The 13,178-nt window shown below is 42.0% G+C and overlaps 1 protein-coding gene across 6 annotated transcripts in view; it reads right to left on the minus strand.

Moving 5' to 3' along the window:
• Dnm3 (dynamin 3) overlaps window positions 1-13,178 on the minus strand; it is a 477,887-nt gene that overhangs the window by 258,178 nt on the left and 206,531 nt on the right. For 3 of the 6 annotated variants that reach the window (XM_021198990.2, XM_029538405.1, XM_029538406.1), the window contains exons 13-14: window positions 10,339-10,390; window positions 9,455-9,484 (exon numbers count right to left, since the gene is read on the minus strand). In XM_021198990.2, coding sequence (XP_021054649.1) covers window positions 9,455-9,484; window positions 10,339-10,390 — 82 coding nt within the window. The remainder of the gene's footprint in view (window positions 1-9,454; window positions 9,485-10,338; window positions 10,391-13,178) is intronic. The other 3 variants (XM_021198992.2, XM_021198991.2, XM_021198994.2) reach the window with 1 other exon arrangement.

Below are 13,178 nucleotides of genomic sequence, written 5' to 3' on the forward strand. Positions count from 1 at the left end.
AGGCAGTGTGTGTCACAGATGAAGTTATTGTATGAAGAAGGGTACTGCAAGCTAATGGTGATAGCCTACATCGTTGACACCCTGACTCACGAGCAAGGAACAGGTGGCGGTAGAGGTTGGGTAGGATGCCGCAACCCTATCTCCTTTACAACAGCCTCTCAGAGACAGACTCATTGGTCGCCTCCCTTGGACAAAAGAGGAAACAGGCAAATAGGGTACGAGGTGAAGCCTGCTGCTGTTGAGGGCAGAGCCGTTGGCTGACGTCTGACAGCTAGGCTACAGAATCCACATTCATAATGTCCATATTCTGCTCTGTAAATTGTTCTCATTTTGTACCACAGGCTGGGATGAACCCCACCTGGGTGGGCTACAGAGACAGATGCCCAGAATGACTTCATAAACTTGGGGGAGGGGAAGAATATGCTCAAAATATACTTAAAGTTAAAAAAATGTTTTAAATAATAAAAATCGGTTTTTTAAATGCTGTATGGGTGGATAATCTACTACTCTTGGGATGGAAAGCCTCCTTCCTAACGATAAACACTGTGGGCGGAAGGAAAGAAAAAGAGCCATACAGTGCTAGATTCCAGAGCAGGGGAGGGACAGAGGTGCCAGGCGTGTGGGAAATGTTTGGGAGGTAAGGAACAGTGCTGTGGCAGAGTGGAGGAGGGAGGAAGGGCTTCACGTGTTTCACAGCACAGGAGGAGAGGTATGCCTGAAGTTGAGTATTTCAAAGTTGTATTTCTGAAAGGTTTCAACACAAAGAAACAAGGCCTCTAAGAAGGTACGTGTACCAGCTACACAAATCTGTTCATTACACACTGTGTATGTATGTGTGAATTTCAGGTTGAACCTCAGAGATACTTTGCTATGAAGAAAACATAAATACTACATCTTTAATAAAGCTTAAAAAGAAAAGGAATAGCAGATACCACCATAATTAAAAAAAAAAAAAAAACTTTACCAAAACATTTCAAAAGTTAAAACATACAAGTAAATAAAAGAAAATTTTTTGTAGATGCAATAAAAGATCAATGCAAAAGGTCAAAATTAAATTAGAAATTTAAGTTGTGAAGCAAAAACTGTTAAAAAATTCAAAAACTGTAAGGGAAGGCAAGAACGGTTTATTCAGAAAAGAAAACTCGTCAGTACACATGAAATATCTGTCACAGTTTCAGAGGACAGAAGCATGTGACCCAACCAAAAAATGGTTTTCATACACTTAAGTTCAAATCCAGAAAACTACTATGGAAGAAACATATACACACAGGCAAGACAAACTATATATTTCTTAAATTATCTAAGCAAAATGAGTACCTTTTATTTTATAATATAAAAAGTTAAAGAGGCAGAAAATGCTTTATAATGTATGAGAAATATCTAAATTATTTTAAAAAGCTTAAAAGTCAATATCAAAATAAATCGTAGTACCCTTCAGAAGGACAAAGGACACGCAAGACACTTCAAAAACCAGAAAAATCCAAAAGCAGTTTTAAATACAAAAATGAAAAGCTACTGCAAAACCAGCAGTAAGGAAAACCAAGTCAAAACATCACTGTATTACTCTTCCCATCAGACTATCAGAACTTATTAAATGTAGACTTATTTAGAATCGGGGCTTAGAGGCTTGCATGTGTATCACTGCTGATCTGTTGACTGGCGCAGCAATTTTGGGATAATAGCAACCATGTGATGGGACTGTCAAAGACTACTTCCTGGTAGGTGGTAGTAAGGATGGAAATACAAGAGCCACCCACAATGAAACTTCAGTAAAACTGGAAAAACCAGGGAGTGGCCACGGGTATTCCTGATGGATGAAATAGGAATCAGTAAGGGGTGAGTGGTGTAGGGCGAGCAAGGCACTGGTCTGGGCATGTGACAGACCAACCAGAAAGATACAAGCAGCAGACTTTGGTGTCGGCTGGAGCAACACCCTGGGAGTGCTTCATCTTGCAGGTGTCTGAGCGTCATAAAGCAAAAGGTTCTCTCAGCTCTGGAGTGAAGGTTAAGCAGGTGACCATCAAAAAGGGTTGCTACTCTGGGGTCACACAGCTGATGCAATCCCAATGTCCACGGGCACCCAGAGTCACACGCTGGGACATCTTACTAAGCAGCTCATCCATTGACACAGAGAAATGTTAAGGGCTGAAAATCACAATTAATAAAATGGCTTCTTTAGTGGGAGATGCTACATTTTTTTTTAAATGTTATATAAGTTGAAGGAAATGCTGGAGACACTCAGGTGAGGATCCAAACACTCCTTGCTTATAGAGGAAAACAAAAAAATAAAGAAACAAACCAAAACCAAGAGATCATGAGATGAAGGAAGGGGGAAAAAAGATGGGGCAAAGGGAAAAGAGGAGCAGGGAGCAATGGGTGGCCACGGAGACACAGGCTACAGACAGCAGAGAGTTGCTTGGGTTACCACACTGCTCTTTCCCCAGGCAAAGTCAGAGCAGACTTCTACTGCTCCAAGGGAAGCTGCAGCCCAGGGGTAGGCTGGATCCTGTCTGCTGAAGTTTTCAAAATAATTTGAATAAGCGGGGTTCTCTCTAACTTTTTATGGCCTATGAGTCTTCCATTAAGACATAGGTTGGCTCTAAAAGTGTGGTAAGCGTATTTTTTTGTCTCATCTAGAGAAAAACACAATTGCTAGGTAGTAAGTCATATTCCAAGCAAGATTCTAAGTTTAAAGGATACAGAACTGCAAATGAACCATCTTTCTACTGGTCTCACGGTCCCCATTCTCTCTCCTTAGTAAAGTAATTCTTTTCTTTTCTTATGAGGTAGTGACTGGCCCCTTTGGAATAATTTATAGACTTTAGGGATAGGAGAGGAATTCAAATGGCTGTTACTTTCTCCATGTTGATTAGATTGACTTATCTGTCACTTAAATTCATTGTTTCCAGAAAACATTGCTATAAGAAAAGTATTACAAACAAAAGTAACGACAAATCAATCTAATGATGATTTGCAGTGATTGAGACTGCAACGTGGGATTCTCGTAATTTATCAACTACAGGAAGTGGTGGAAGCCTGGAATTACGAGAAGGCCAACAGTCACTTGTCCTTCCATGTCTGCTGCTGCTCTCCTTGTGACAGCTAGGGAATGAAAGCAGCCAGATGTCCGTTAACTGATGAATGGGTGATGCAGAGGTGGTACATCTACGCAATGGGATATTAAACGGCGGTTGAGAAATATGAACTGTGCAGGTATAAAACAGACGGAACTGGAAACAATTGTCCTGAGTGTGGTTACCCAGACCGAGAAGGACAAAAATTGCATGTTCTCTCTCATATGTGAATGTTCACTCTTTCTGCTATAAATATATGTGTTTGATTGAAAACACTCATAAAGACTGGGAAACTAGGGAGAGACCATGGGGGAAGAAGGGAGATTTCACGGGAGGAGAAGATAGAATATAGAGATAAAGAAGGAAGAGAGAAAAATGAGACCAAAAAGACCAAATGGAGTGGGGGATGGGAAGCAGGTTAACTGGGGAAATAGAGGTTGAAATAACTAATACTAAAACAACCCAAATATTTAAAAATAAATAAATACCAATATTTTTAAACGGCCATATGTAAACCTACTACCATGGAAGTATCCTAAATATATACACATACACTTATACGAAAAGAGATTAAATAGACTCACCCTTAGCAGAGGATCAATACCCCAACAATATACCCCATACTAACAAATAACCATAGCACCAGAAATGGACTACCTCTTTTTGAGTTGTGGGCCAATGAGTCCTATAAGTTCCCTCAGACATTGTTCAATATTGTCAATGTTCTTGGTTTCTCTCCAGGATTTCACAGCAGGACCCTCTTGTTGGAGACACCATATACTTGGGTGACAAAAAAAAAAAATGGAGAAATCAAGGGGATGGTGACTTATGGGCTTTATCTCTACTGGCTGGCTTCCACGATGTGAGAAGGTACTATGCACGCTACCACGAAATATAAGCAATCATCGCTCTCACCCATCCATGAACCTAGTGAGCAACTGTAATGGCTGACCTCACAAACTATGCCCACTGAGAGGATGGTGTCATGAATGGAAATTATGAAATGCAACAATATCACATAATGTACCCCAACCACTTCCTGATCGACTGTGAGGCACATTCCATGAGATGGAACTCTTACCTGACACCATCAATGGGACTAAAAAAACATATCTAGAAGGGTCATCATCCCTAGGGGAGAACCTACCCATAACATCTGCTAATAACTATTATACTATACCCATAGGCCAGTGAATCCCTCAGGCACCATCAGAAAAGCTTCTTTTTGTAGTAGATGACAGCTAGCATGGACAACTGGTCAACATGGAGAGAAGAAGCAGCTAGAGAGTTATACATGGGACATTCATAATACATTCCTTACACCAAGGCTCAGGGATCTTTATGGAAGAGGGGCCAGAGAGAACCGGAGGTGGTAGATGACTTCAGTGATTGTTTTCTGAACACAGCAGGGCAGCTGCACAGATGAACTCACAGTGACTGTGACAGTATGCACAAGACCTGCACAGGCTTTCAAACCAGACGAAAGCCTTGCATGGAGAGGGAAGGAGGAGGGAGGCCCGAAGGACCCCTACGAGCTGTGGAGTCATTGCTACTGGAAGACAGTATCAGTTTTCTTTAATGGTGTGACCATTAAAGGTAGGTTGACAACCCCACAGGACAGGCCCCAGTGCCAAGAGCAGTTAGGCCACACAAACTGGACTCCAGGGGTTTAAAGAAAAGCAGGAAGAAAGAAAACTCAGTGCTCAGTGGATAACAAAGTGAGGGTGCAACTGAGAGGAGTGGGAAGAAGGGGTGAATGCAGTCTAAATGTATTGTATGACGTTCTTAGAATAGTAACTAGGTATTATTTGAAAGACGGTGATGTTTTATTTCATGCCTTCATTTCCTGGTTAATATAGATTCATCTTACTTCTGTACCATTAATAAACTCTGTATGTTCTTTAATCTAAATTCCTAAAGGTAGAGATCAAACAAAAATAAATAAATTTCTTTTTTAAAAGAGTAAGATTATTGGGCTGGGGAGATGGCTCAGCAGTTAATAGCACTGGTTGCTCTTCCAGAGGTCCTGAGTTCAATTCCCAGCAACCACATGGTAGCTCACAACCATCTGCAATGGGATCTGATGCCCTCTTTTGGTGTGTCTGAAGATAGCTGAAGTGTACTCATATACATAAAATAAATAAATCTTTTTTTAAAAGAAGAAGAAGAGGAGGAGTAAGCTTACACTCAAATAACCTGAATTTGAATCTTGGAAACCTCATTGATAATCTCTATGAGCCAACGTGTAACTCTGTCTCACCATGCCTGAGCTTTGTGACTATCTCAGGGATGAATTAACAATCTCTCTCTCTCTCTCTCTCTCTCTCTCTCTCTCTCTCTCTCTCTCTCTCTCTCTCATATCTGGAACCACTTCTATGTTTACTTCTCACTATCTGTCTCATTTAACATTTATACAAACCTGGATAGCAGCTATTCTTGTTATCTCATTTCAGATTAGCTTCTCGGCAACCATGTGCTTCTGCTTACACAGTGCCTTTACCTTTTCATAACTGAAGACTGATCCAAATTCGCAGCTTCTCAATCTTACACTAATCTAGAGAAGTGTTTTTAAAGGAAAGGGAAAGTGGGAAGTGGAGTTAGGATAATAGATTGGGGAAAAAAGTCATTACGTCAGGTAGCCATGGAATTCTAATAAGGAGGCGTTAAACCACTGTTAGGACTTTAAGAAGGTAACTTTCCCAAGCATCTCTTCTTCCGGATGGAATTGTCCAGATGACAAACAGTCAATGAACCATACCATCCTCTGGTGCATCTCCTGCAGAGGTTGGGCGCTCTTCTTTGAACAGCAGCTCCGAGTTTCAGGTGAGAAGGCCCATCCCCACTCCAGGCCTTGCGACCAGGTTGACGGAGCCAGCTCTGGGCTCACATATCCAACCCGGGTCCATAAGTATAATTTGCTATCTGGCGACAATGCTTGGACGTGGGCACATGATCCAGGAGTCTGATCAAAGTAAAACCCCAGAGGTTTTTCTGAAGACCCTGGGCTCTTTTATCCTGGCCAGATTCCAGCTAGGTAGGAAATGTCCTGAGTGATGGGAGCAGTCACACTTGGGGCCCTAGCATGGAGCCAAACAGCAACCAATGGAGACAAAAATAAGGAAGGAGCCAGTTCGAGTCATGGATTATAAAACCCACATTTCTACTACCCCCTTAACTCAATACATACATTAATAAATCCATTTTTCCAGTCTCTTAAGTTGAGTTTTCTAAAATTTACTGAAAGAATCAGAACTGATCTAAGTATTGGTACCAGGAAATCAGCTAAGAGTCAGGATAAAGGGGGTTCAAATGAGGAGACAGCTACAGGCTTCTTCAGCTAGGGACCTGGTAATCATTGCAACCTAGTTTTAAACTAACTAAATTAAACCCTGCCTATACTTCACTCAAGCTGTGTACCATTGCAGCGGAGAATAGGAACTTTGGCCGAAAAACTTGAGGACTAACCAGTTAGTGTGAATGATTTTTTTTTTTTTTTTTTGAGACATAAAGGAGATTCTAAGAAAAATGCTAATTAAATTTTCGAAAAGAAGAGGAGGAACCCTGGTTGGAAAGGAAGGATCTGGGCTGCTTGGAGCCTATAGTACAAAAGACCGATAAGCCAGTTACCTGAATATTCACAGCACAGGTTGGGAAGTCACGATCCAATCTAAAGTTGGAGCGGTAGCGAGCACACTGCTATAAGACGCATAAACAATAGTCTGCGGCTCTGAGGTACACGGGTGGCCCACAGGCAGCTGCTCTCCTCCTCCTGAGGGAGGACGTCCTCGAATTCACACAGCTCTAGGTGAGTACAGCCTGGGGCCCCAGCGCACATCAGGTACTTTTCTGTCCTACGCTGGGGAGGCTGATGTGTGAATCATTAGTCCCTTAAATGTCAATCATTCCCTTTTTCCCTTAACACATTAAAGTCTAGAAAAATCCCATCCCTGTTCCTCTTTAGCTTTCCACATCTTAAGACAAACAAGGCTCCACCGTGCCTCTCCATGTCTTCACATTGCCTGCTCTCTTTGATTCAGATAACCTCCTCAGGCCTTCAAGTAGCATTCAAAGAATCGAATGGTCTGCCTGTTCACCGACTTCAATCCCACACCTCACTCTGCTTCTCCTTAATCCTGGAACTTATTTCCTCTGACCTCAGTGAAGTCTCCAGCGTCCGAGCAAATCGATTTCTTTTCAAGTTTCTGCCAACATCATTTTTTTTTCTTTACACAAATTCAGATACACCTTCTTGTCTCCTTTCTCATTCAGTGAGCCCAAACAACTGAGGGCACTACTCTCAAGTCTGGCCATCATATTATTGTTTCAATATGAAATGTCAAATCTTGGGGTTTCAAGGATCAAGGCCTGGTTGCCAGCTGGTAAGTTTTGAGAAAACCACTGGACCATGAGAGTTCTGACGTAGTTGATAGATCAATGTATATCAATGGATACATAATTGGATGACATCAGTAGGTCACTGTGTGTCCTTGATGCCCTTGGAAAGGTGCATCTTCTGTCTGACCCTTCCTTGGTCTCAGCTTCATGGCTGCCACAGGTAAGCAGTTTGCTTTGCTATGCCTTTTTCCACCACGATGTCCTGACTCGGGACAGTGAGAAAGAATGACGCCATTCATGTATGGACGGGAACCACAAGTCAAAGTCACATTTCCTTCAGTTGTTCTCAAGCATCTTGTCAAGCTGACATGAGTCTTCATCGTGAGAGTGGGATAGCCATCTTCCTGACTTCTTGGGTCTGTCACAGTCCACTGCCTAAGGCTTTCATTGTAATGGCTGCTAAGATTCGGAGACTGTTTGCTGCTTGGTTAATGTCTCCCAGTTTATACACATTCCAAACCCCCACCAAGCGGTGCCTTGCCGCACTTCTCTCTCTCTTTGCAAACCTGCAGTGTGAATTTTCTCTTGCCCTTCCATGCTGACTCTGGAAAAATCTCAGATCATAACAGTTCAGTTTGATGTATTTTCAGCTTGATATCAGCTTTGAATTACAGACTAGAAGAGCAGTCCGTAAGACCAATAGGACCGCTGATATCACTAGGTCTCAGATGGTGCCTTACATCCTGACAACCACCCCTGTACTTCCTGAGATTCCCCCCCCCCCATCTCGGGGATCATCCACTACCATTGGCTGCTCTTCCTTGGGATGTTGTCTGCCTTTGTCTTCTCTTCCACTCCTCTCCAGGTTGTCCCGTCTCTCTTACCATTTACTCATTTCAGTTCCTCGTGTGTTCTAGTTCTTTCCCATCGTTCTTTGGACCATTTTCTTCGTATGGTATCACCCTTTGGAGTTAATCTCATCCCTCACGTTACTTTGATAACTACCTTATATATCAGCAACTGTAAGACACATCCGACGCGACTCCCAAACTGGAATCTGTAATGATGTCTCCGACAGGCACAGACAACTCCCACACTCTTTCCCACCCACTCTAACATGTTCCTTTTCCTGCCTTCCCTTGTCAGTGTATCCCCTTAGACATGAGCCTGGAAGGGCACCACACCCCTTTAATAACTATTCACAATTACCCCTAAAAAGCAGCTTGAATCTCTTCCTTCTTCTATATGCTCCCTGATACCAATATTTACATTTTTAACACAGGTTACTTAAAAGCACCATTAATTTCTGGATCTGTACTCGTGCTCCAATTGTCTTCTCAACCTGTGCAGCTGGAGGGACAAGCCTATTTCTTTCAGAGCACAACTGAGAACACAGTTTCTTCCTAAGTACCTCTGTGGTCATTTGATCATGCCTTTATACTTCTGTAAAAAGTAAAGAGACCTTCTAATATTAAAAAATTCAACTCTGTAGCCATATTTTTTTTTTAAAAAATAGTGTGAGTTTTGCTCTGCGATTTTTATTCTTAAAAAATTCAAATAATTAGAATTCGGTAAGCTTACAAACAACTCTATCAAAGTGAGGTAACCAGTGTTCACCCACCTTTTTGAAGCATCAGGTTCATGTATTGAAATTGTTATATGTGGGAAGGAGGAAGGCTTATGTCTCAGAACAACAGAGCAGAAGAGGACAGAGGGGGAGATCATTAATGATTTTAATGATTTTAAAGGTCCATTAATATTAGAGAGACATCCAAGCTCCCACCAGGTGAAGGGTTTATTATTACAGCATTGGAGGGTTTACTAGTTCATACCTTTCAACCACAGCGAGTTATTAGCAGTGAAGGATGACCCTCCAAAGAGGAGTTTGATTTCAGTGCTAGAGTGTTAATAACAAGACAACCTAAGTTTAAAAAAAAAAAAATTAGTAGCAGGCTCTAGTGGAGTTAATCAGTTAAAGACAAACTGTGCCCTTGGGAAGCTAAATTAAAAAAGCAACAGTAAGGCTTACAGAACTTAGCTCGTACAATTTGCCGTGAAGGCGGAAGATTGGTTCCCTGAAATAGCAAAGAATTATATGCTTTAGTTCAAAAAAAAAAAAGAAAGGTTTTTAAATAAAGTCTGTTATTACATCTTCTCCTTTCAAAACAATGGGAAAAAATTGTCTAGAGCAGAGGTTTCAATTTGTTCAATAATTGTACCTCTGCGCTAAAAAAAAGAGCTTTAAAAAATATCATCATTGTTTTGACTTGAAAAGAAATAACAATGCCAATATTCATTATCACATAAACCACAAGAGAGACAGCAGACTGTCGGAGTTAATGCAATCTCTGCAGAGCGCTGTTAGTGAGAGGCAGCTGGTCAGCCCCAAGGCTCAAAAAACTCAAGTGGGCAGATCACCTTAGCAATTAACATCGTCCATAGCCAATAGGAAGTTGGCATGGCAGAGATTAAACCCAACACTGCCTTCTTTCTGAGCCGTCCCTTCACTGTTACCAAGCTGTGCAAACGTGTGAACTAGCCAGCCAGCACCCCGGAAGCCCATGCAACTACTCACCGTATTGTTAACCTTGAACCTCCTTTGGGGTGGGGGGTTCAAGGTTAAATTAAGTTTGGTGGTAATGGAAGCAAGCAAAAGAGGACACCAAGAGTCTAATTGGAAATGCACAGCAAGTGGCGGTTTATGTAAGGTGAGATGGTAGGGTTAACAACTGCAAAAAGAGCCAAAACGAAATGCAAAATTCGCTCCAAAAAAAAACGTGAAAAGCAAAAAACAAAACAAAAGGCTGCACCTTAAGCAAAACCTACATATGATCAATTTGCATTTAAAAAAAAAAAAAGCTGTCAGTCAAGCAGTTTAGTTCCAATGCTTTGGGGCATGCATGCACTGGGTTGCTTACACGGTTCCTACCTGATTTCCAATTGTGCTTTTCTTGTGAACCTGACTGCTCCTCTGCTGAGCACTGAGAAAAGCAAAGAAGAGCAGCACTGAAGAAACTCAGACTTTTTTTTTTCTGAACAAGTAACAGATACTAAAACACATTACAAATTAAAAAAAAAAAAAAAAAAAAGACAGACAAACTCAGGGCAGAAGTAACAGCGTCAAGTCAGCTCCATCTAATTCTGGAAGATAAAACAACTCAGTGGGATTTCTTTCAGTAATTAGCAACCAGAAACAAAAACTATAATTACTCCATGTGGGAGGAAAAAAAAAAACGACATTAATAACAACGGGTTGGTTGGTGTGATGGTGGGTAGGGGAATTTCTCACAGTACACACGGTAAGGAGACCGACATCAAATGATGTTTACGGAGTGCACTGCTTTCCATGAACTAGTGATTTTCATTCACACAGCCTGTAACATGGATTATTTTCTTGTTCATTACCCTCTACTTCCATCAACCCTGTTCTCTTCAAAGGCCAAAGCCAAGGTCCTTGCCATAGCTTTCAAGGCACTACCCCACTCTGCCACTGTGATGTAGCTCCCCTTCCCTCCAGCACATTCACTGGTGAGGTCCAGTCACCAAGGCCTCGGCCTGAGCCACTCAACATAGGCCCTGCACAAGAGGCTTCGCACTGGCTTACTGCTCTAAAGATATTTCTCCTATGCATCTGCAAGGTCCCTAACGTTTCTTCGAGTGCTAGCCCAAATTTATCTTTCCAGTGAGGCCTAAGTTGGTCACTATATAAAAGTGGGTTCCTGCTTTCCTCCGGGGACCCCCCCCCCGTTCCCTCACTATCTTTCTCACTACAATATTTCACCTTCCAACCTGCTGAAGTTTGGTTTGTGCCTGTTTCACCACACACACCCTTCCACATCAAACTGGAAGACAAGAGACTCTGTGTCTGTTTGGCTCTCTCCTCGATATATCCCCAGGGCTTCTACAGAGGAGCTGCAGCAAACATGGAGGCAGGTTATCTATAGAATGGGAAGCTCCTCGAGACTGGTGTTACACTTCCCCACTTCACAGCGAGCATGAAAGGGAGTGTTAAAGTCTGTTGTCACACCGAACAACGTAGCCCCAGAGTCTACACTGTTAAGTGTGATGATATTCTAGCTCTCCGAGGAATGAAGGCTTTTGCATCCATAGCCCCATCAAAAAAAAAAAGCATATCTCATCTCAGTTATTCTGGCCGAACTAGCAATTGCCTACCCTCTGGCAGTTCATCTAAAGTTTATGTTCAGAGAACAGTGGGATCATCAGAAATAAAGGAGAGATAGAGTCAAGCCACAGGCTGTCTGCTTAAAGTGATTGGATGTTATGGTTCAGTAGCAAGATAGAAATCAAAAACCCACTTAGAACAGTTGTTCAAAACAGCAGATTTTCACAATCTCCCCTGATATATTTAAGTTGCTTGCCTCTGCTCAGACTCATAAAAACCACACACTGCACTCGGCTGAGGCTGGGCAGGGTGGGCGCTGAAAGATAACACTATGTCTCTAGTTGCTGGAGATATTGTGTGTGTGCTTTTACTTTTCACTATTAATGCACTAACTTTAGTTTCTTTCTTACCTTTGGCTTAGTTTAATCATTCTTAGCTAAGTGACCATTTCCCCTCATTTCTTCTCAGCCATTCCTTTAGGGAATCTTAGCCCAATGTTCTCAGTGTTTTGTAAGGCCCATGGAAAAGCCAGTTTGTGTCTGTGGTCAAGATCCCACATGCCCACACTGCCCTCTGGCTGCCCACCAAACCTGGCACACTGGATGTCTCAAATACTACTCTCATTGAACTTGAGTCTCTCTCTCTCTCTCTCTCTCTCTCTCTCTCTCTCTCTCTCTCTCTCTCTCTCTCTCCTACATTGTTTCTCCAAAGTCACCTTTCCAGGGACCTCCTGGGTTCACCCATCTTCTAGGAATAAACAGGAAAATGTCTACTGCAATGTGAGTGTGCCTTGGTTGTGCCAACTTCTAATATGTGCTTGTGTTTTTAAGGTGGCACACCTTCCTTTAACAAACCTCTGATTGGTATGATCAGTGGCAAAATGTGAAGGTATCAGGGATGTGGGTGACTTGGACAGAGGAGGAAGGTGGACTGGATGAATTGTCTCTTGGGCTCAAAGTTTTGTCTGTCTGGGTAGTTAGTTTTGGTTTCAGTTTGGGGTTATCTGCAGTGTTAAAGATGGAACCTAAGACCTCCTACACAGTAGGCAAGGATGCTACACTGAACAGCCTGCTTGGGGTCCTTCTAGATCCAAATGCACTGAGTCACAGCATTTCTCTCAGAATATTAGCAATGTTAGATAGTAGATGTTTCTGCTGATAGGGTTCCTGTAGGGAACAACACTTGTTTGCTATCTGCCGCTTACACAAAGGAAAAACAGATTTACTTATGAGCCAAGCTAAAGTACCAGGGTTAGAGTAAATACTAACTACCATTGCTTTCTACCTAATGAATACCTTTTCTTTTATTTAACACTGCCCCCATAAATTGAAACATATGGCTGGTAATTATGTAATTGGGTTCACACAGTTGTTCCACAAATAATAAAAAAGCAAGCTATTTAATTAAAATACACCCATTGTCATAATTCTTGATAACTGAGTTGCTGAATTATTTAAGAATGTGTTCAAGAGCTGAAGGGGTCTGCAACCCTATAGGTGGAACAATAATATGAACTAACCAGTACCCCCCAGAGCTCATGTCTCTAGCTGCATATGTAGCAGAAGATGGCCTAGTTGGCCATCATTGGGAAGAGAGGCCCCTAAATCTTGCAAACTTTATATACCCCAGTACAGGGGAATGCCAGG

The sequence above is a fragment of the Mus pahari genome, chromosome 5, assembly GCF_900095145.1.
Source record: "Mus pahari chromosome 5, PAHARI_EIJ_v1.1, whole genome shotgun sequence".
NCBI lineage: Eukaryota > Metazoa > Chordata > Mammalia > Rodentia > Muridae > Mus > Mus pahari.